At 46.5% G+C, this 24,295-nt stretch overlaps 1 protein-coding gene across 4 annotated transcripts in view; it reads left to right on the top strand.

The window, feature by feature from the left end:
• The window catches only part of SCARB1 (scavenger receptor class B member 1), a 636,132-nt gene that overhangs the window by 319,613 nt on the left and 292,224 nt on the right, over nucleotides 1–24,295 (top strand). For all 4 annotated transcript variants that reach the window (XR_014970694.1, XR_014970695.1, XM_085634841.1 and 1 more), the window contains exons 3-4: nucleotides 6,781–6,922; nucleotides 21,468–21,671. Coding sequence is in view for 2 of the 4 variants with exons in the window: in XM_085634841.1 (XP_085490967.1) it covers nucleotides 6,781–6,922; nucleotides 21,468–21,671 (346 nt within the window). In the remaining 2 variants the exon portion in view is untranslated. The remainder of the gene's footprint in view (nucleotides 1–6,780; nucleotides 6,923–21,467; nucleotides 21,672–24,295) is intronic.

The raw sequence follows: 24,295 nt of genomic DNA, 5'->3' as shown, positions 1-24,295 counted from the left end.
TCAAATGGCCACTAAAATAACGGTTACATTTTAAGCCTTGAGAAATAATTAGTGCAGACAAAATGTTACTAAGGACTCTAATTGACTGTGCCGTTACAAGGGTATACTGTAATGATACAGACTATACTCGATAAACCTACCTGCTACCTGTATCCTAGTTTATTATTCACGTTGAATCAATGCCTACTATGATCCAAAAAATGAATCTAGAATGAATCTCAGTATGCCACCACTATATTAGGCTATTTCAAAGGCCAAATGTGCTGAACCTAAAGACGTGTGGTCCTGCCTCACAGAAAAACATGATGTTTGAATTCAAGCAGTTAGTGACACTCGTCGTGAATCTGACTGGTGCATTAGTTGTAATAAAATGCATGTATTACTTGATTTGGTGTGATGTGAGAGTTGTAAGCATGGTAATCATATGTATACCTACAAAAAACAAGCCATATCTAATCTGTCATTCAACCCCTTGGGAATCATGGTTTGTAATGTTTTTATCCAATATATCTCGCGTTGAAGCAATTTTTTATTGTTGTCGACACCCTGTCCAGTTGTGACTTTTTCTATGATCTGAAATCTTAATTGAGAAATTGAGTGATTAGCCTCTATCCAGTGTGCTGCTATTGCTGAAGTGGAATTTTTTGTTCTTATACGACTTTTGTGTTCAGTCAATCGGATTTTGATTTTTCGTTCTGTTTTCCCAATATATGCTTTTCCACAAGGACATGTTATGCAATATATCACATTATCTGTATTGCAGTCACTCGTGTGCCTCAATAGTATTTGTGCTCCTATGATGGGATGTGACAGTTTATTGCCTGGAATCACATTATTACAATGTGTGCAATTATGACATCTCATGGTTCCTTTGGGTTCCCTAGTGTGACCTTTCGGGGTGGATACGGATAGTAATTCCGCAGGTTCTTTCCTCTTGTGTATGCATGTAGGGGTAACTCTTTGAATACATTGTTGAATTCTGGTTCATTGGCTAGTAACTCCCATCTTTTATTGATAATCTTTTTGATGGCTGGTGAGCTTGTGGTGTATTTAGATACAAATGCAATACGATTGGTCTTAGTTGTGGCGTTGGCGATAAATAAATCCTTGCGCTCTTTGATAGAAGCTTTATGAATACAATCTTGTAATACTTGCTCAGGGTATCCTCTGGTTTTGTATCTCTGTCTATATTCCTCTATTTTGGTGGAACATACTATTGGATCAGAACATATTCGTTTTATCCTTATAAATTGTGAGTATGGCAGGTTTCTTATGAGGCTCCTCGGATGAAAACTGGAATGTTCTAAGGCATTGTTACGGTCTGTTGTATTGGTAAATAATTGACTATCTATGCCTCCACCGTCTGGTTTCTTAGTGATTGTCACGTTTCATGAATCTTATAGGTAAATTGTATTCTGGGATCAAAAGAATTGAGTGTTTGTGCCATTTCTTCCAAAGATTCTCTGGTGTCTATCCAGACCAGGAATATATCATCAATAAATCGACAATATAATTTAATCTTAGACCACCAGGATTGGTTACTCATAAGATTCTGATGTTCAAATAAAGCCATGAAGATATTAGCATATGCCGGTGCCCCCGAAAACCCCATTGAGGTTCCGGTGAGCTGTGCATAGTATCTATCATTCCACTTGAAATAACTGTTTTGTAGACAGTAGTTCAATAGCTGTAATAGTAATACCTTTGCGGTGTTAATATCTTCCAGTTGTAGTAAGGCCCATTCAACTGCTTCTAGTCCTGCTGCATGCGGTATCGACGTATAGAGCGCAACCACGTCTATAGTACAAAATAGCCAGGATGTTTGTGTGTTCCATTCTACTTTTTGTAGTTTAAGTAAAAAATCTGTTGTATCCTTGATGTATGATGTCCATCTTTGCACGAATTTCTGCAGAAAGTGATCTAAGTATCTGCCCAAGGGGTCAAAAATGGACCCACAGCCAGATACGATAGGTCTAAAGTGGGGGTCTTCCAGGTTTTTGTGAATCTTAGGTATCATGTTCAACTGGGGTATCCGTGGGTTAGATCTTGTAAGATAAGTTCTTGTTGCCTCATCGATCCACTCCATGTCTATTGCGTGTTGCAAGATTTGTCCCAACATTCCAAGCAGTTCTTTGGTGGGGTCAGAGTCCAGTGGTAAATATGTGTTTGTGTCCATAACATGTTGATTGACTTTTTGATGATAAAAAACTGTGTCCATCAGTACAATGGCTCCTCCCTTGTCAGCTGGTTGAACAGTAATGTCTGGATTGTTTGCTATTGCTTTTAATGTTATCCTGTCATGTTTTGTAAGATTTTGTTTACTGGACTTTTTAAGGTTCAAGGCCTTGATGTCTTTTTTAACCATTATTTCATACGTGTCCAACATTGAGGACTTTGACTCATAGCGGTAATCTTCACGTACTAGTAAACACTTTTTGTTTGGATTCTTCGTTGGTAGTGTCAGTTTGGAACCCGTTGGTTTATTGATTTATTTTGTTACAGATTGAACCTCATTTGAATATCCTGAGGTAAGGCAGTAAATGTTTCATCGGGTTATAATTCGATGGCTTTGTATGGTGTCACACAGTGAGTAACTAAACTCATCCATTTTCTTGCAGTTAGTGAATAACACAGGCTGATACACCTTAGCAGGAGTTGTACAAGTCCAGGTATGCCATTATGTTCACACATCACATATAAGCACAATGGGTGATGGATTCCAACACCAAATACACACAATGAGTTAGCAACACAGATCAGCATGAGATCTATTTCACTAATGAGTAAATGACTGTGATCTCAAGCTCCTTTGGACTTCAATTAGAGCAAATTCATTTATGTTTGATTTACAGATGTTGCCCCTGAAGGAGGAACAGTTCTTAGTTCCGAAATGCATTGGGCATTCGCACTGAATATTGTATGGCTTTGTACAATTGATATTGTATCTTTAGTTTGTGTTGATCATGTACACACTGTTCATTTATGCAACAAACTGAGATTGTATAAGAAAAAATTATAAATGCATGTGATGCATATTTTCCAAATGAAGGATTTAAATGTTATTGTAAAATGATGAATAAATCAATTTACGTTTGAAAACGTTAAGGGTTACATTGTGGTAAATACCACCAGTGAACAGTGCACAGCTAATCCAAGTCTAAGTGCTTGTTATTAACTACATTTAAGGTTCTGGGCATAGACTCGGGGGTCTCCCAGAGTCTGGTAGGTACAGTTGTTACACCGTCAGCGGCACAGGGGCAGCCGGGTGCAGAGTGAGTTAGGCCCAATGTTATTCTATGGGAGGCAGGGGCCTTTGGTTGGTGGCTGCTGGCTAGCAGGCCACGCGGCTGTAGGAGCTGGGCTGTTTCCTGGATGTTTCTGTGCATGGACACACGGATGTTTCTGTGCATGGACACACGGATGTTTCTGTGCATGGACACACGTATGTTTCTGTGCGTGGACACACGGATATTTTTGTGCACGGACAAACTGATGCTTACGTGCGCGGACACACGGATACTTCTGTACGAGTGTGAAGATTGTGGTAGGTTTTAGGTGATCCAGTGTAAACATGGTGTTGGAAGTTCCATTGTAAGTGTAGTGTTAGATGGTATGGTGTGACCTTGCCATTCACTTGTGGGCATGGTGTTAGATGTCCGATGTGAGCATGGTGTTGGATGTCTGATACGAGTGCAGTGTTGGATGTCCGGTGTGAAGATGGTTTTGGATGGTCCGGTTTGACTCGCTGTTAGAAGGTCACTTGTGAGCATGGTGTGGCATAGTTTGTGCAAGTGCGGTTATGGATGCCCTGTTTGAGCATGGTGTTGGATGTTTGGTGTGAGCATGATGTTGGATAGCCCATTGGTGCATGATGTTGGATGTTATTTGTGATCGTAGATTTGGATGGTCCAGTTTGATTGTGGTATTGGATGGTCTGGTGTGAGCGTGGTGTAAAGTAGTCTGGTTGACCTTGCTGTTAGAGCGTTGCTTATAAGCATGGTGTTGGATGGGCCAGTCTGAGCATGGTGTTGAAAGTTTGGTTTGGTTTGGTTTGACTGTGGTGTTGGATGGTCCAGTGTTCGTATGATGTTGGATATTTGAGCATGGTGTTGGAAGGTCCGGTGTGAGCATCTTGTAGGATGGTCTGGTGTGAAAATGGTGTAGGATGGTCTGGTGTGAACATGGTTTTGGATGGTCTGGTGTGAACATGGTTTTGGATGGTCTGGTGTGAACATGGTTTTGGATGGTCTGGTGTGAACATGGTGTTGGATGGTCTGGTGTGAACATGGTGTTGGATGGTCTGGTGTGAACATGGCGTTGGATGGTCTGGTGTAAGCTTGATGTTTGTCTGTCTCTTGTAAGCAGGGCCACTGGAATTATGTGGCAGGGTTGAGAAAATTATGTGGCAAAAAAAGGCCAATTATGCAGCGTAATGCGGCACATATTGTATTGTATTACTTCATCATTTTTACACTTGTTTACACTGTCTGGGCATTGGTTGCACCCCCGTAGTACCGGTTTAACAGCCAAATATAGCAATAAGCAAGAGAAAGGCAACAAGTCAACATTTGCACTGGGCCTTCAACTGTGCTACGACATGTGTCAATGCGTTTTTAGTAACTTTTCAACAGTTTTAGCTAGAAACTATTTTTTGTAAAAGTATGCAGCAGCTGATGGACTTTGTGTCTAATTTGGCAAATCTATAATTAATGTGAAAATCTTTGCAGCTGCGCAATCACTTCATTCCAGTGGCCCTGATTGTAGTCATGGTGTTGGTTGATCTGGTGTGAGCGTGGTGTTCAATAGTCCGGTGTTGGCATTGGAGTTAGATGTTTGATGTGAGCATGGTGTAGGATTCTCCGTGTGCACATGATGTTGGCTGGTGTGGTGTGAGCGTGGTGTTGGATAGTCCGGTGTAGGCATGGAGTTGGCTGTTTGGTGTGAGCATGGTGTTGGATGTTCGATGTAAGCATGGTGTACGGTAGTTAGTTTCAGCATGGTGTTGGATGTTCCGATGTAAGCATGGTGTGCAATAGCCTGTTTGAGCATGGTGTTGGATGTTTGGTGTGAGCACGGTGTGTCATGCCCTGTGTGAGCCTGATGTTGGATAGTGTGAGCATGATGTTGGATGGTGTGAGCATGGTGTTGAATGGTCAGGTGTGAGTGTGGTGTTTGATGTTCCGGTATGGGCATGGTGTTGGATGGTGTGGTGTGAGCATGGTGATGGATGTTTGGTGTGAGCATAGTGTTGGAAGTTTGGTGTGGGCATGGTGTATGATGTTCCGGTATGGGCATGGTGTTGGATGGTGTGAGCATGGTGTTTGACGTTTGGTGTGGGCATGGTGTATGATGGCCCTTCATGCGTGCTGTTAGGTTGGACAATGTGAGTGTGGTGTTTGATGATCCGGTATGGGCATGGTGTTGGATGGTGTGGTGTGAGCATGGTGTTTGACGTTTGATGTGGGCATGGTGTATGATGGCCCTTTATGCGTGCTGTTAGATGGGACAATATGAGCGTGGTGTTTGATGGTCCGGTGTGAGCGCGGTGTTTAATGGTCCAGAATGGGCATGGTGTTGGATGGTGTGGTGTGAGCATGGTGTTTGATGGTCAGGTGTGAGCGTGGTTTTTGATGGTCCGGTATGGGCATGGTGTTGGATGGTGTGGTGTGAGCGTGGTGTTTGATGGTCCGGTGTGAGCGCGGTGTTTGATGGTCTGGAATGGGCATGGTGTTGGATGGTGTGGTGTGAGCGCGGTGTTTGATAGTCAGGTGTGAGCGTGGTGTTTCATGGTCCGGTATGGGCATGGTGTTGGTTGGTGTGGTGTTAGCGCGGTGTTTCATGGTCCGGTATGGGCATGGTGTTGGATTGTTTGGTGTGAGCATGGTGTTGGATGGTGTGGTGTGAGCATGGTGTTGGATGGTGTGGTGTGAGCATGGTGTTGGATGGTGTGGTGTGAGTGTGGTGTTAGATGGTCAGGTGTGAGCGTGGTGTTTGATGGTCCTGTTGGGCATGGTGTTGTGTGAGCGTGGTGTTTGATGGTCAGGTGTGAGCACGGTGTTTGATGGTCCGGTATGGGCATGGTGTTGGATGGTGTGGTGTGAGCGTGGTGTTTGATGGTCAGGTGTGAGCGTGGTGTTTGATGGTCCAGCATGGGCATGGTTTTGGATAGCGTGGTGTGAGCATGGTGTTGGATGGTGTGGTGTGAGCGTGGTGTTTGATGGTCAGGTGTGAGCGCGGTGTTTGATGGTCCGGTATGGGCATGGTGTTGGATGGTGTGGTGTGAGCATGGTGTTGGATGGTGTGGTGTGAGCATGGTGTTGGATGGTGTGGTGTGAGCGTGGTGTTGGATGGTGTGGTGTGAGCATGGTGTTTGATGGTCAGGTGTGAGCGCGATGTTTGATGGTCCGGTAGGGGCATGGTGTTGGATGTTTGATGTGAGCATGGTGTTGGACGTTTGGTGTGGGCATGGTGTATGTTGGCCCTTTGTGCGCGCTGTTAGTTGGGACAGTGTGAGCGTGGTGTAGAATGTCTATTGTGCGGTCTTAAAGTAAAGCCACCATTACTATTCACGGGTGTTATATGAATAGAGTTAAATCTACCCTTAAAGTAAATAGAATAAAATCTTTTCTTAAAATACTTAATTCCATCTGACCCTTTTTACAGCTTGCATCTTTGAACATTCATGTTTAAGGCTGGTAGATGTTAAAGAAAGCAACCCTTCAAAGAATGTATGAAATGTCTACCCATGATAATTGTGTTGTTTTTCCGTTGGTTTTGCAGAGAGTACAAGCAGAAAAGAAACATCACTTTCCATGAAAACAAGACGGTGTCCTTCTTAGAAGACCGCACTTTTTTCTTCGTGCCCGAGATGTCTGCTGGGCGTGAAGACGATTATCTGGTGGTGCCCAACATGCTGATTCTGGTAGGATTGGAGGCTTTTCATGGCTATAAACTTGAAACCAGTGTCTAGGATTTATTTTGAAAAGGGTGCAAATCCCTTGTGCCAGCTCCACCATTGGACGTGAGCTCCGCTCCACCCCAGCATGCACTGCTCGCTCTGCAAGTCTGCTGTAGTAGAGTATGGGAGAGAATCCGCGCCCACTCTCCTCCCCTATTTTTCATTGGCTTGTGTCATTGTCTTTCGTAAATGCTGCCTTCGGATTCGTTAATAGGCTTGTTAGTCCCTCCTTAGTTAGGCCTGGTCTTCAATTGTACCCTCCCATGGCGACTGGCCGATTTACTTCAGTTGTTTCACAGGTCCTGTTATTTAGTCTGCACTATTTACTTTATTGATTTTCTCTTACTACAGGCCGGACATGCGCTGCTTCAGCTGAAAATGCTTGTGTTTTTTAACGCAGCACGGCCTCCCCTGTAATACGGGCGCATGCTTTCAATCGCTTTAACCCAGCATTATTTTGTGTCCTTTTAAACCCCCCCCCCCCCCCCCCGCCCTCCCAAGTCATGTGAATTCCAGGTAGCACATAATCGTCTGCTAATGGGCTGAAGCTGCCAACAGCACATCTGTGTTGCATGTCATCTGCACTAAAGCCACCTGACGGGTTGTTTTCAAAAGCCTGTTTTATTAACAACACCACCACCATCAATACCACCACCTCCACCAACACCATCAATACCACCAATACAACCACCACCAATCAAATACCACCACCACCAATACCACTTCCAATACCACCATCACCAATACCACCATCACAACCAATACCACCACCAAAACCACCACTAATATCACCACCACCACTAATACCACCTCCAATACCACCACCACCACTGCCACCACCAATACCACCACTAATACCAATACCTCCACAATACCAATACCACCACCACCAATCCACCACAAATGCCACCACAAATACCACCTCCAATACCACCACCACCAATGCCACCACCACTACCACCACCAATACCACCACAACCAATACCACCACCACCAATACCACAACCAATACCACCATTACAACCAATACCACCACCAATACCACCACCACAAATATCACCACCGCCAATACCAGCACCACCAATACCACTAATACTACCACCACCACTAATACCAATATTACAACCACCACCAATACCACCACCAATACTACCACCACCAGTACCAATACCATCACCAATACTAATACCACTACCAATAACAATACCACCACCACCAATACTACCACCACCAATACCGCCACCACCACCACCAATACTAGTACCACCACCAGTACCAATACCACCACCACCAATACCACCACTACCACCACCAATGCCACCACCTCAGTGCCGCTCGCTCACTAGTAATTGCAGGGGCACTGTACAAGGCCGGAGCTGCAGCCGAGACCATCCTTCCCTCCCTCCATGCCTGCCATAAAGCACAGGCCGCCCTGCACCAAGAGGTGAAGCCAGGACCCTACTACAGCTGGAGTGTTTTTTATTAGGCCAAAGATAGCAATGACATTATGCAATGCCACACTGCACACTCAAATCACGGAGAGGGCAGAAAATAGCCCCCCCCCCCCCCCCGGCTCTTCCTCCTGAGCCGCGACAGTGTAATCACAGAGCGAAAGGTGTTGGGGCACTTTGTTGGTGTTTATAGCTCAGATCATTTGTAACTCTCACTTCACACTTTGTGTCCGTGTAATTTACAACACTCACACACTATTTATCACTACTTTGAAGACGTCGCAGGGCGGTCTCTTCCTCTGATATTTACAATGTAACAAGCGGTCAAGAAGGCCCTTTATGCCAATACAAGAGGTGTTGCATCTGTGAGAGTTTAAGCTATTAGTACTGTAAATGACAGTGCCTTTTATTTATGTTTTAAAACCCAAAACCTAAATAAAAGGCATTGTCATTTGCAATGCCAATAGCTCAAACTCGTGTGAATCCGAGACCTATTGCACTGCAAATGCTTGTTTCTTGTGTTGCTTGGGAGCCATTTGAAGATCTTCCTCAGCATCTTCAGGGTGTGGAAGCAGGATGCAGGGATGGCGTTGGCAGAGACCAAACATTAGCAAATCCTTCCTGGTGTCTGGATTATAAGGAGCCTACAACCCCTGGGGAAGGATTCTGGCACATTCTCTGAAAGGATTCCTCCACAGTTGCATATTTCTCCTTACTCCTGCAGATGCCTCTACACAATGTGTGAGGTCTTTCTTTTTCACCTTCTTTGAGGAGTCCCTGCCTGATGCCACGTATTTCCTTCTCTTAGTTGAAAATCCTGACTTTGCAGAAACTGGTTGAGGAAGTTTCGGTCAAGGACATATTGTGAAACTCCAGGTGTTAAATAAATGAAAATGTTCTAAAAGCAGCATTGGGGTTTTCGTGGTTTAAGTATGATTGGAATAATGACTTGGAGCAAATTGAATAATCTTGAACTCTTTATTTATTTATAAAGTGTTATATAGCGCGAACATGACCTAAGCGGGTATCCGAGCGCTTCACAGAAGAACAAGGGTAACAGAGAGGGAGACAAGTAGGTAATACAACAATATGAACAGTGCAGGATAAACAAGTAAAAAAAAAGAGTACCAAAGAATCGGAACACCACATAAATACAATACATGAGCATACGTGTGGAGAGGATCCTCAGAGCATTGCCTGAGGGAGGAGTAGGTACATTACAAGTTCAGAACGTATGCATAAGGAGTGCTTTGACTTCTTTTTTGAAAGAGGACGTTGAGGGATTCAGTCTGGTTTCTGGAGGCAAGGCGTTCCAGATTCCAGGGGCAATACTGGAGAAGTCTCTGTTATAGGTTTTCTATCTTTGGAATTTTTGTGGTTTCAGCAGCAAAGTGCTAGAACTCCTCAAAGATCTGCAACCACCGAGAGTTCCAGTTTCCGGGCGAGCGACAAAGGAGTGTTAAGGTGAAGGGCTTTAGGGGTCATTTAAGCAATTTTAAAATGAATCCTAGCCTCAAATGAAAGCCAGTTTAGAGATTTCAGATCTGGAGGTGATATGGTTATTTGTTTTGGATCCTGTGATGAGCCTCGCCGGCGAATTCAAGGAGGCCCTAAGTGGTGCCAAAAGACCACAGAGAGTTGCGCTCCCATACTCCAATCTGGATATGACTAGAGCTTGAACAGCAGACTTGAAGTCTTCCGGAGTGAGAGAAAGTTTTATCTTTCTTAGTATTGTCATTTGCATGTTCGCACCTGTGGTGGCAGCGCTGATGAGCTCCTGCATGTTCTGGGCCTTATATAGTATTATTCTGAGAGATTTGGTAGAGTCAATGATGTGTGGACTATAGTTGAGCCGTAAGTTGTTTTATGTATTCAGCGATAATGGGCGTCTGTTTGGGAGAAGAGATAAGGAGGAATTCTGTTTAAATGGATTTTATTTTGAGAGGGTTGGAAGTCAGCCAGTGTTGGGTTTTGACTAGTGTTAAATTGAGTGAATTTATATCTTTGGGGAGGAGATTTTCAAGAACAATTGGGTATCATCAGCCTTCATGTGATAGAGTATATTGGACGATTTGAGCATTTGCGTTAAGGGCTCCATGAACAGGTTGAAGAGTGTAGGTGAGAGTGAGAACCCATGTGGGACCCCCAGCGTGATCGGAGTAGAGTTGGAGAGGGAGTGATTGACTTTAATTCTTTGTGATCTGTTGTGAAGAAACGAGGCAGACCAGTTTAACACTGATCCTGAAAGACCCATCCTGTGTTCCATTATGTCCAGGAGGTTGTCATGTTCGACCATATCAAAAGCCGACGAGAGGTCAAGGAGGATTAGAAGGCAAGCTTCGTTCCGATCCAGCATTTGTAGAGCGTCATCCATTATGTGGGTAATGGCCGTTTCAGTGCCATGACCCTGACGAAAGCCCGATTGGAATTGATCAAGAAGCTAGAATTGATCAATGTGGCTACAAAGTTGGACATGGACACATTTCTCTAGCAGCTTCGATAGAGTAGGAATGTTAGTGATTGGACGGAAGTTGTTAAGGTCGTCTTGCTCAGCAGTAGGTTTTTTAAGAATGGGCGTAACCTGCCCAGACTTCGGACACTCAGGATTCACACCTTGCTCTAAGGAGGCACTTACAATCTTGGTCCAGATTGGAACTAAGGACCTCTTCATTTCATTGAAGAAACTGGGTGGTAGCGGGTCACTGAAGTGATTTGAAGGTTTTAGTGTAGTAAGTATAAAGATTTCGTCAAAGGGTGTGAACAGGCTCCAGGAGGTGCTGTTTTTGGGTGAGCACCCTGGAGCAGGGGGTGACTGAGAGGAGGGAGGGGGATGAGGGGTAGGTAAGGGATGGGTCTGTCAGCTGGTTCATCGATGTCCGTAGATCAGTTTCAATTTTATCCATCTTTTCAAGGAAGAAGTCCGCAAAATCTCCACAATTTGGCTGTATAACGGAGGCCGTTGGCGAGAGAATGGGAAGATTGTTGGATTGTAGTTTAATTCATTCAAAAAGCTTTTTTGGCCTGTTTCTGGCTTTATCAAGTTGACTTCTGAAGAAGATCGCTTTAGCACTCTTAATGTGTTTATTGTACGTGCTCCTCCTAGATCTCAGGAGCACAAGGTGTTCAAGAGACGACGAGCCTCTCCAGGAACGTTCAGCTAGTCTCAGATTGCGTCTGTCTTTATTTAACCCCTTGTTGAACCAAGGTTTGGAGTCTTTGGTGGACCTTCTTTTAGTTGCAAGGGGGCAATAGCATCCAGAATGTCCGATATGGAGTTGTTGTAGTGCTCAGTGAGGTCATGAACCCCAGGCATGTGAGTAGGAGGAGGTAAGGTCATGTTGCTATGGGATATCATTACATCCAGGTTTGCATTTCGGATGGATCGTTTCCAATGCTTAGGTTTCTTAGGCTGAGATTTTAACTTAGTCCACGGTTCCATGATGCGGGAGAAGATGTAGTGATGATCAGTCCAGTCACACGGGACAATGGAGTCAAGTTGAATGAAGTCTGGTTTAGTGATAATAAGGTTCAGTATCGCGCTCAGATTGGGAGTGGGGATGCCACATATTTGCTTCATGTTAAGGTCAACTAGGAAGGATTTGAGGCGATTCACTCCAGGGTCATTAACATCATTCCAGTGAACATTGAAGTCACCGAGGAAGATTTGGGGACAGTGATGATTCACATTTGAGGAGATGCTTTCCATAATTTGCTCCACAAAAGGGGAGTTATCACCCGGCGGATGGTAGAATGTGTGCCAGGTGCATAGAGGCCTGAGGTTGCTTGAGATGTCTATGCACATGTATTCACAAGATGGGAGAGTAGCAGTGACTGACTGTTTCACGTAAGACTATTCAGATATATACAGGTGATCCCTCTACCAGGTTTGACTGATCTGTCAAGATAATGTTATGGCTAGGAGGGGCTAGGAAGTCAAGGACCGGACCAGAAGACTCCTCTAGCCAGGGTTGACTGATCCGTCATGTCTGATGATGTTATGGTTAGGAGGGACTAGAATGTCAAGGACCGGACCAGAAGACTCCTCTAGCCAGGGTTGACTGATCCGTCATGTCTGATGATGTTATGGTTGGGAGGGACTAAGATTTCAAGGACCGGACCAGAAGACTCCTTTAGCCAGGGTTGACTGATCCGTCATGTCTGATAATGTTATGGCTAGGAGGGGCTAGGATGTCAAGGACCGGACCAGAAGTCTCCTCTAGCCAGGTTTGACTGATCCGTCAAGTCTGATAATGTTATGGCTAGGAGGGGCTAGGATGTCAAGCACCAGACCAGAAGACTCCTTTAGCCAGGTTTGACTGATCCGTCAAGTCTGATAATGTTATGGCTAGGAGGAGCAGGGATGTCAAGGCCCGGACCAGAAGACTCATTTAACCAGGGTTGACTGATCCGTCATGTCTGATGATGTTATGGTTAGGAGGGGCTAGGATGTCAAGGCCCGGACCAGAAGTCTCCTCTAGCCAGGTTTGACTGATCTGTCATGTCTGATGATGTTATGGCTAGGAGGAACTAGGATGTCAAGGACCAGACCAGAAGACTCATTTAACCAGGGCTCCCTAAGGATTAGAAGGTCAGGGTCCTGCGCCAAGATGAGATCGGCGATATCCGCGGCGTTTCGCAGCACATCTACAAGTGGTAAATATGCATTTTCAAGTGGGGAGTCGGATGAGGTGGAGTGAGTGACGAGAACTTGTTTGAGGTTGGTGGTGTTTATAGTATTAGGGTGTGTCTGGGTCTTCTGAGAGGGTAAGGGGAAATAGACTGAATATGGAGTTGTTCACCCAGATTGACTGCATGAGTGGAGCTGTATGTAAGAAGGAGGGAGTGAATGATATTATCAGTTAAGGAGATCTTATATCTACAAGGTCTGGCAGCATTCAGACAGGGAATGGTTCTCCACCTTTGGGGGGAGACGCCACGTAGGGAGATAATCCCTTCAAGGAAAGGGAAGATGACAGTGTAGCAGTGCAGTAGTTAGTAGCTGGCGCTTGATTATGTCTGTTCTTCCCTAATGACCTGTGGGCCAAAAGGTCATTAGCCAATTCTGAGGTGATGATAGTAAAGCTTTTGAAGGTCAGCCCTAAGTAGTTGAAAATCCCAAGAGCTAGACAAGAAGCTGGATGAGGTGACAATCGGAAGATAAGTCATGTATCCGGGAGCCCGTATGGGGAGAGGGAGAGCTGGTCGCGGATTTCGGGTGATGCTGGTTTTGGGGATCCAGGGGAGAGAAGGTTGAGTTGTAAAGATAATTAGGCCAGCCAGGGAGCGATGGGGGCTCATGAGCTGATTACTAAGTGATTTGAGGGTAGAGTGAGGACTGATGTAGCTTGAGAGAGTGGTTTCAGACTTCCGAGAGCTCACCCTGTGAGCCATGGGACGTGTGGGGGACATGTTAGTAGTGAGTAGGCAGGGGCTAGTGCAGGATGTGGCTGTAAGTGTAGTGGCAGAGTGTGAGCCATTGCTATGGCTGCCAGGGTTAGGGGGGTGGGCAGTGTGCTGGGTAAGATCACCGATAATTACGTGGGAGTCGGATCCATCTGGCAGAGAAGAGGAGATAGGAAAGTGGCAGCTGCTCGGAGCGAAGGTGCTGAGGGGCTACAGGAAGGGGTGAAAAGGTGGGAGGGACTATGTAACAGGATCACTTGGGGGAGCTGTGAGAGGGATGAGGGGCTGAGCCACCTATTTGCAGGATTGAGATCGCTGTTGGGTATAGACTTCCTGATGTTGTGAAACGTTTCCTCAAAAGTGCCTTGATGAGGCAGCAGCTTGGATGAGGGTCATCCCATTGTCATATATGGTGATGGAAGCGTCCGCTTTGCAAATGGGAGAGGGGATTACCGAGAGCTTTAGTCTGCGCGCAAATATTGTGGAGGAAGTGATCATGAGCAGTGAGTGGAATGCTTTCCTCCATATAGCTCTTCTCTTCGAGTGGAAGATGAGATCACGAATTGTAGAACCCTTTTTAAGACCGAAGTAGCGATCAGAGACTAAGGTTTCTGGATAAGATTTTATAATTCTGTGTTTGAGGCATTCAGATGCCTTTTTCGTTAGGTTAGGCGGGTATATAATTGTAAAAGCATTGAGGCACCGTGGCTCCAGCCTGGCATCAAGTGACCTCTGTGGGGAGGTATCCATGATTGAGAGAGACAGAGTAGGCGAAAATGTAGGTAAGCGTAGTTGACGTCGAGCCCAAATTAACCAGATGGGAGTATGATCTCCTACTATTGTGTCTCAATGCAGAAACGTTGCTCTTAGCGAAAAAAGATGCCACATCCTTAGTCACTCTCAGTGACCATAAAGTTTCCAGGTGGAAACCTCCTCCGGCCAGAGACGGAGGGACAGAAGTATGGCCATTCTAGAGAACGGAGCCAGCCAAGAGCAAATGCAACAACTAGTGTCCTGATTATATGGACACACTGAAGTTCTATTACAGTCAAAAGTGAGCCCTTCCTCTCACAGTCACCCTTTCAGTCCCCACCATACTCCCAGCCCCTGTCATGCCCCCCTCTCGTCACCCTTACAATCCCTGCCATACTCCCAGCCCCGGTCATGCCCCCCTCTCGTCACCCTTACAGTCCCTGCCATACTCCCAACCCCTGTCATGCCCCCCTCTCGTCACCCTTTCAATTTGCACCATATTGCCAACCCCTGTCATGCCCCCTCCTCTAACAATCACTCTTTCAGTCTCTACCCCCTCTCACTGCCACCCTTACAATCCCTGCCATACTCCCAACCCCCGTCATTCCCCCCTCTCACCGCCCCCCTTCCAGTCCCCACCATACTCCCAACCCTGCCATGCCCCCCCCCCTCACTGTCACCCTTGCAGTCCCTATCACAGGGCACCACCTGCCACTGTCTCCTCCTTTCACCGTCCCCTGTTACCATCCCAGTGTGCCACTCTCCGCATCCCTATCCGCCCCGATCACACAGATCCTCGAGTACCTCATGGGTGAAGCAGCCATGCTTTACAAATCATGATTGATTGATTGATTGATCACAGTCCCTTTTACACCCTGGGTTTTTGCAGCGCTGCGCACCCATGTCTCTCTCCCTGTCCCCACCCGGTCACACTCCCAGGCCCTGCACCTTCACATCCGTGGCGCCTCTGTTCCTCCTGCTCTTCCAGTGCAGTGGAGTCCTGATAGAAGATAAGGTGAGTTGCAGGTCCAGACCACCACCTGACTGTGACTGCTGGGTGAGGAGGGATAGCGCAGGCCTGCAGGGTAGAGAGGATGGGCACAGAGTGAGAGCACAGAGACAGAAGAAGAAGCAGAGAGAGAGAGAGAGACCATTCTTACGGACAGTGTGGAACTGCATTACCTGACTTCAGACACCTCTCTTGATCCTTTCTGACAGTGACCACGTAACACCACTTGTTCTCCTATCTGCTAATTCTCTGTGGAATTATGGATGCCCTCCTGCCCTTTGCACGAGCCAGAATTAGGGCGGTAGGATTTTGCAGTGTAACGCTTGGGCAGGTATTACACTGCATTACAGATCATGGCACTCACGCGCTGCATTACTTGTTTAGACACTGGAGAAAGTATTACCAGCAAGCTACATCATGGTGTGCACTTCTTTGTGTTTGAGTGATGCCCCTTCCACATCATGTGCAGGCGTGCTTGGAACCCAGGCCTGACAAACAGAGCACTGATGCTCATCACGCTGGAGGTCTGCCACTTCCAGACACAATACAATACAGTGCAGTGCAGTACAAAATGCAATAGAATGCTATACAGTACAATACGCTACAATGCAATACAATACAATGCTACAATACAGTACAATAACATGTAGGACAATACAGTACAATACAGTGCAGTGCAGTACAATACAGTGCAGTGCAGTACAATATGCTACAATGCAATACAATACTATAATACAGTACAATACAATACAGTACAATACAATAATACAATATACAATACAATACAGTACAATACAATAATATAATACAATACAATGCAACAATGCAATACAATACAGTACAACACAATTTGCTACAATGCAATACAATACAATGCTACAATACAGTACAATACAATATACAATACAATAATACAATAAAATATACAATACAATACAATACATCAATGCAATACAATACAATATACAATACAATAATACAATAAAATATACAATACAAAAATATAATACAATACTGTACAATACAATACACCAATGCAATACAGTACAGTACAACAATACAATACCATTTACAATACAATACAGTAAAATACAATACAGTACAATACAATACTACAATACAACAATGCAATACAATACAGCAATACAATACAACAATAAAATATACAATACAGTACAATACAACAATACAGTATAATACAACAATACTACAATACAGTAATGCAATACAATATAATGTACAAATTAATACTACAATACAATATACAACACAATACAGTTCAATACAATACATTACTACACTACAATACAATACTACAATACTATACAATACAATAAAATACTACAGTATAATTCTACAATATAATATACAATACAATATACATTACAATACACAATACAATACATAATATCCACTACACAATACAATACACAATATACAATACAATATACACTACAGTACATTTATAGAGCCCACAGCTGCTTCCAAGGAAGGGTACCGCGGCTAGAAACAGAAAGACCAGAAAGACCAAAAAACTGGAAGCCTAGTATCCACCAGCAAAGAGGAAAGTCTCCAGCTGTTTGCAAAAAGTTGATTCAGAGGGTGCCATGCATAGCGAAGTAGGAAGGGAGTTCCAGAGTTTAGTAGTCAAAATACAAAAGATCTTCCTCCCCTTCTCGCTCTGTGCTCCCTTGGAACTTGTAATAACATCAAAACATTGGAATGCAAGACTTTGGCCTGATGGGACACCTTCAGCCTTCGCCTTAAGTACAGGGACCTTTCAAGTGAAAGGCTCTGAACACAAAAATGAATGCTTTAAATTTGATGCAGCATCTGATGGTCAGCCAGTGCAGTTGGCATAAGAAAGCAGAGACTGATAGGTGTGCCGGCACCTTGAGTATATGATTGTGGCATTGTGACAGCGTTTTCAATGCTCGGGCAGCAGTGCAAAGCTCGCACTTGGGCAGCAGTGGCCAGCATGCACTCGAGCAACAGTGGCCAGCACTCACTCGAACAACAATGCCCAGCATGCACTCGGGCAGCAGTGGTCAGCATGCACTCATGCAGCAGTAGCCAGTACGCACCCAGGCAGCATTGGCCAGCATGCACTCAGGCAGCAGTGGCCTGCTTGCACTCGGACAGCAGGGGCCTGCTTGCTTTCAGGCGGACGTGGCCTGCACGCACTCTGGCAGCAGTAGCCAGTAGCAGTGGCCAGCACGCACTCGGGCAGCAGTGGCCAGCACGCACTTGGGCAGCAGTGGCCAGCACGCACTCTGGCAGCAGTGGCCAGCACGCACTCTGGCAGCAGTGGCCAGCACGCACTCGGGCAGCAGTTGCCAGCATGCACTCGGGCAGCAGTGGCCAGCATGCACTCGTGCAGCAGTGGCCAGCATGCACTCGGGCAGCAGTGGCCAGCATGCACTCGGGCAGCAGTGGCCAGCATGCACTCGGGCAGCAGTGGCCAGCATGCACTCGGGCAGCAGTGGCCAGCATGCACTCGGGCAGCAGTGGCCAGCATGCACTCAGTCAGCAGTGGCCAGCATGCACTTGGGCAGCAGTGGCCAGCATTCACCCGGGCAGCAGTGGCCAGCATGCTCTCGGGCAGCAGTGGCCAGCATGCTCTCAGGCAGCAGTGGCCAGCCCGCACTTGGGCAGCAGTGGCCAACTTGCACTCAGGCAACAATGGCCAGCACGCACTCAGGCAGCAGTGGCCTGCTTGCACTCAGGCAGCAGTGGCCTGCTTGCATTAGGGCAGCAGTGGCCTGCTCGCACTCGGGCAGCAGTGGCCTGCTCGCACACGGGCAGCAGTGGCCTGCTCGCACTCGGGCAGCAGTGGCCTGCTCGCACTCGGGTAGCAGTGGCCAGCACGCACTCGGGCAGCAGTGGCCAGCACGCACCCAGACCGCTTTGGACCTTCTACACAGTTCAGAGTTTACGGTGAACACCATGAAATACCACCTGCAACCTCATGTGAATCCGGAGCATGATGCAAACAGATGCTCGCAGGATCAGTGATATGTTCCTTCTGCCTTGTGGTGGTGATAAGATAAGCATGTATGGTTCCATCTGCTAATTTGGGCATGAAACGTTCTTGTAATAAAAATAATAAATATAAGGCGGCAGTATTTTAGGGCAAAGGAGGGTTTTTAATTGAAATACCATGCATGTACATGGGACATTCTCGAATATAAATGTATGTTTGAAAGCAAAGTGTCCATATTTCAAGAAGCTGATGTTTAAGGACAAAAAGATTGCAGGTCGTGCTGAGTTCTGTAGACCTTTTGCTGAAGTTTTTCCCTTCATGATAGCCCTTTGTCGTGACTGGTGGATGTGTTTCTCCCACTACTGCAATGAAGCATTTAATACTCTTATGATTAATCCTGTTTTGAGCCCTGGGTTTGTATGATTTGTAGAATCAGTCCTGTCGTCTAAATGTTCAAATTGTGCGTGCCTGCCATTTATAGCTAGCGATTGTGAGTTCTGTCTAGTGTAATGTTTATAATGTAGTAGCGAATAGCTACGCCAGCTCGAAGGAAACGTGATTTATTTGAGAAGCAGCCAAGTCCTGAAGGCTCGGCCGAAACGTAGGCAAGGACTCGCTCATTCTGAGAGTTCCAGAGTCGCTGCTGCCACAGAGGAGCCATGACCTTCCGTGCGGGGCTGACCACGTTAAATCACTCATCCTGATTGTAATCGCCTCTGCTACCATGGCCAGTTTGCACATTTGAGTTAAATTGTACTTAACATTCACCGTTGTTCTCCTGGACTCTTTCATGAGAGTCCTTTCAAAAGCTATGTGTTTTGTTTTAGCGAATTATGCTCACTATTAGAGCAGTTACACCCTCTCTGCTCCACCCCAACGTCCCTGGAGCAGTTATGTCGCAGTTCGTACCCGATATTCATGCCACATGACCAGCTACCCCTACTCGCAGGAGTCCTATATCTCACCCCTCCATCACTCCCAATTAACAGACCATTCTGCTGCTAAAAGGGCGTTCGGCCCCAGAATCCTGCCTCAGCACCTCGCAAAGCAGCCAACCCTTTAAAGCTTTGAAGCTCCTCAGAAGCAGTGCAGATCAGACTGAAGAGAGCGCATCGCCAGTGAAGGGAGCGCATCATCAGTGAAGGGAGCTTCGGACTGAGGAGAACTCCTAATCAGTGAAGGGAGCTCATCATCAGTGAAGGGAGCGCATCACCAGTGAAGGGAGCTCATTGCTGGTAAACAGGTCGCATCACCAGTGAAGGAAGCTCATCACTAGTGAAGGAAGCTCATCACTAGTGAAGGAAGCTCATCACTAGTGAAGGGAGCGCATCACCGGTGAAGGGAGCGCATCACCGGTGAAGGGAGCGCATCACCGGTGAAGGGAGCACATCACCGGTGAAGGGAGCGCATCACCGGTGAAGGGAGCGCATCACCGGTGAAGGGAGCACATCACTAGTGAAGGGTGTACATTACTCCGTGTGTCCCCCACATGACTCCTGCGCCCTGAAGAAGATGTGACCCACAGCTGGGTTAGACACTGAAACGCGCGCCGGCGCTGGAGCTGATCTTAGCTTTTCTGTTTTCATCTACCCTTCTGAGAAAGCATTTGAATGATGAACTGTATGACCAACGTATCATGGGACCCTTAGATGCTGCTATGGACTTTATTCAACTATACTTTTGAACCCCTGTACCCCCTTATCTGATGGGAAAATGTTGTACTTATTTGGGTACATATATTTAAATTGTGTTGTCTTGATGTTTAGTGATTGTTTGAATTGACAGTATGCAAGAGTTTGTTTGGATATGTGTCTGAGTTATGTTGAGGTCGTGTGTGTGTGTGACTTTGGATGCATCTGTAACTTTTATATTTACTATGTTTATCATTTTGACAAAATCAAAGAAATAAATGTGACTTGTTAGCTCATTATGTTGTTCATATTATAATTTGGAAGGTCAGGATATTCGGGCTGTTTTCTATCTATCAATGACTGTTTAGCTTTTGACGTCTTAGCCTTTGGCAGAGGAACTCTCGTTGTTATTGCCTAGAATATTTCCCCTGATCTCTCTGCCTGTTATCAGCCTCAGTGGGCCCCTTCCGTGTGAGCGCCTCACCAGTGAAGGGAGCGCCTCACCAGTGAAGGGAGCACATCACTAGTGAAGGGAGCACATCACTAGTAAAGGAGCGTATCACCAGTGAATGGAGCGCATCACCAGTGGAGGGAATGCATCACCAGTGAAGGGAGTGCATCACTAGCGAAGGGGGTGCATCACCAGCGAAGGGGGTGCATCACCAGTGAAGGGAGTGCATCACCAGTCAAGGGAGTGCATCACCAGTCAAGGGAGTGCATCACCAGTGAAGGGAGCGCATCACCAGTGAAGGGAGTGCATCACTAGCGAAGGGGGCGCATCACCAGTGAAGGGGGTGCATCACCAGTGAAGGGAGTGCATCACCAGTCAAGGGAGCGCATACGCGGTGACAGGAGTGTATCACTAGTGAACGAAGCGCATCACTAGTGAAGGGAGTGCATCACCAGTGAAGGGAATGTATCACTAGCGAAGGTAGCACATCACTAGTGAAGGGAACACATCGTCAGTGAAGTGAGTGTATCAGCAGTGAATGGAGCGCATCCCCAGTGAAGGGAGCGCATCACTGGTGAAGGGAGCGCATCCCCAGTGAAGGGAACGCATCACTGGTGAAGGGAGCGCATCCCCAGTGAAGGGAGCGCATTACTGGTTTCAATCCGTGTTTGCTGATGTCTTGCATGTCTTATAGATGTTCAGTGTGCTATGAGATACGCAGCAGCAATCGAGCCTTCTCTCAGCATGGTACAGCCTTTATCTTCTTCTGAATAGTTGTTTTGTGCCCGTGTTGTCTTTGCGCTCCTGACACTAGTCTTGTCTCCTCAGGCAGCCTCCATCATGCTGGAGCACCTCCCCCTGCCCGTTCGGTGGATCATCAGTGGGGCTTTCAGCAGCTTCAACGAGGCCGCCTTCATGAACAGGACCGTGGGCGAGATCCTGTGGGGGTATAACGACCCCCTGCTCGACTTCCTGAACACCATCGTGCCGGGGGCGCTCCCCTTCGTGGGCAAGTTTGGGCTCTTTGCAGATGTGAGTAGAGTTATCTCTTTAATTCACTTACTGATTAAACTGTTGGAGTTACTGTTGACACTGTAATAAAGTAATAGTAACCTGTGTCCTTGGACACAACCCCTCCATTGCATAGTTTGCTGTTTCTGGGAAGGAACGTGGTCAGGTAGCCAACCTAGGGATCTTCAGTTCTAGTCCCGGCTCCTCATGTGATTGAAAACCGTGTGATTCTGAGCAGATCCCTTAATCCGTGTCCGCCTAAAACTGGAAATGTGTGAAATGAAATGCAAATGTAAAGACCCACTGAGAGCAGGTGGGCTGATCCTGGTGTTCACAACCCTCCATCACCTCAACGCTCCCTTCTCTGTAAAGTCTGTTGCGCCCCGGCTACATTTGGGACTTTGTTTCTATATTTTCTGATATCCTCGCTTCCATTCCCTCTCCTTCTGCATTCCCTTATCCTCGGTTACCCCACATCTGAAGCTTTGGTGCCTTCAGCTTCTACTCTGTCTTCATCTCGAAACCTTTCACCCTGTTTCTATGGTGGAAAAACTAACTCTCCTGCACGAGGCGAAGGCTGGCCCTCCGGTTCAGATCCGCGCCCTTCACCAGCGGGGACTCTACTGACAACTCTACTTCTGCCATCTTTTGTCGTATGTCACCTCTCCCTTTAATCTCCTCTGGCCACGATCTACCTACCCCTCTGAGCCGCGTCCTTCACCAGCCGTGAACTCTACTTGCAACTCTACTTCTGCCATCTTTTGTCGTATGTCACCTCTCCCTTTAATCTCCTCTGGCCACGATCTACCTACCCATCTGAGCCGCGTCCTTCACCAGCCGTGAACTCTACTTGCAACTCTACTTCTGCCATCTTTTGTCCCTTGTCACCTCTCCCTTTAATCTCCTCTGGCCAGGGCCTCCGGTTCTGATCCGCGTCCTTCACCAGCCGTGAACTCTATTTACAACTCTACTTCTGACATCTTTTGTCCCTTGTCACCTCTCCCTTTAATCTCCTCTGGCCACTACCTACCTACCCCTCTGATCTTCGTCCTTCACCAGTGGTGACTCTACTCACAACTCTACTTCTGCCATCTTTTGTCCTATGTCACCTCTCCCTTTAATCTCCTCTGGCCACGATCTACCTACCCCTCTGAGCCGCGTCCTTCACCAGCCGTGAACTCTACTTGCAACTCTACTTCTGCCATCTTTTGTCCTATCTCACCTCTCCCTTTAATCTCCTCTGGCCAGGGCCTCCCGCTCTGATCTGCCTCCTTCAGCAGCGGTGAACTCTACTTACAACTCTACTTCTCACATCTTTTGTCCTGTCACCTCTTCCTTTAATCTCCTCTGGCCACTACCTACCTACCCCTCTGATCTGCGTCCTTCACCAGCGGTGACTCTACTCACAACTCTACTTCTGCCATCTTTTGTCACCTCTCCCTTTATTCCCTCTGGCCAGGACCTCCCGCTGTGATTCGTGTCCTTCAACAGCGGTGAACTCTACTTGCAACTCTACTTCTGCCATCTTTTGTCCCTTGTCACCTCTCCCTTTAATCTCCTCTGCCCACGATCTACCTACCCCTCTGATCCGCGTCCTTCACCAGCCGTGAACTCTACTTGCAACTCTACTTCTGCCATCTTTTGTCCTATGTCACCTCTCCCTTTAATCTCCTCTGGCCAAGGCCTCCCGCTCAGATCTGCATCCTTCACCAGCGGTAAACTCTGCTTACAACTCTACTTCTCACATCTTTTGTCCTATCACCTCTTTACTTTACTTTAACTCATTTATTTTTTTTATTTTTTTTTAAACATGTTTTTATTGGCATTTGTTAGTAATTTCGTTACATATCATTGTTGGATGACAATATCGCAGAGTACAAGTGTCCAATCAGGTGAGATCAATCATCACGTTTACAATAACCTTCACCACACTCATGTGCAGTGTAACCGGTGTTTGCCATACTATATAATACAAACCAGGGAAGGGAGGGGAAACTAGGGGCAGCCATGGACCGTCAGAGAAGGGTCAGCCAGACTACAGCTCAGGTGGACTGTAGGGCAACTGGTGAAGCAGCGCATTGGGAACCCCTGGGCGGGGTACGACTATGCAGGTGGACATACGGCATGGGTGCAGGCCTACTTTAACTCATTTATATAGCACAAACAAATCATCCCCACAGGGATCTCTCGGCGCTTAGAGAAATGAGTGCTCATGGTCAAAGTCTCCTAAAACAGCCACCTCTTCAAGAGTTTCTTAAAACAGGATATCTCGGTTCAGGACCGGATCTTCTCTGGTAGAGTGTTCCAGTGACTGGGGGCCAGATATGAAAAGGCGCGACCCCCCATTTTTGCTCAGTTTATTCTATGTGAGCACAAGAAGTTACGGTTGCTAGATCTTAGTTGCCGTGTAGGATTATACAGAGTAAGCTTCTTATTGAGGTAGGCGGGGCCATTCCCCTGTAGAGACTTGAAGACCACACATAGCATCTGAAAAATAGCTCGTTTCCTAATCGGAAGCCAATGAAGTTGGCTCAAAAGGGGTGCAGAAGGGGTGCGTGCCGGTTTATTAAGGGCAAGGCGTGCTGCGGTATTCTGCACCACCTGTAGTCTGGATAGTAGGTCTTCCCTTATTCCGACAAGCAAAG

The sequence above is a fragment of the Triturus cristatus genome, chromosome 11 (genome assembly GCF_964204655.1).
Source record: "Triturus cristatus chromosome 11, aTriCri1.1, whole genome shotgun sequence".
Taxonomy (NCBI): Eukaryota; Metazoa; Chordata; class Amphibia; order Caudata; family Salamandridae; genus Triturus; species Triturus cristatus.
Note: the sequence above shows the minus strand (reverse complement) of the source record. Positions and strands in the feature narration are given on the sequence as shown.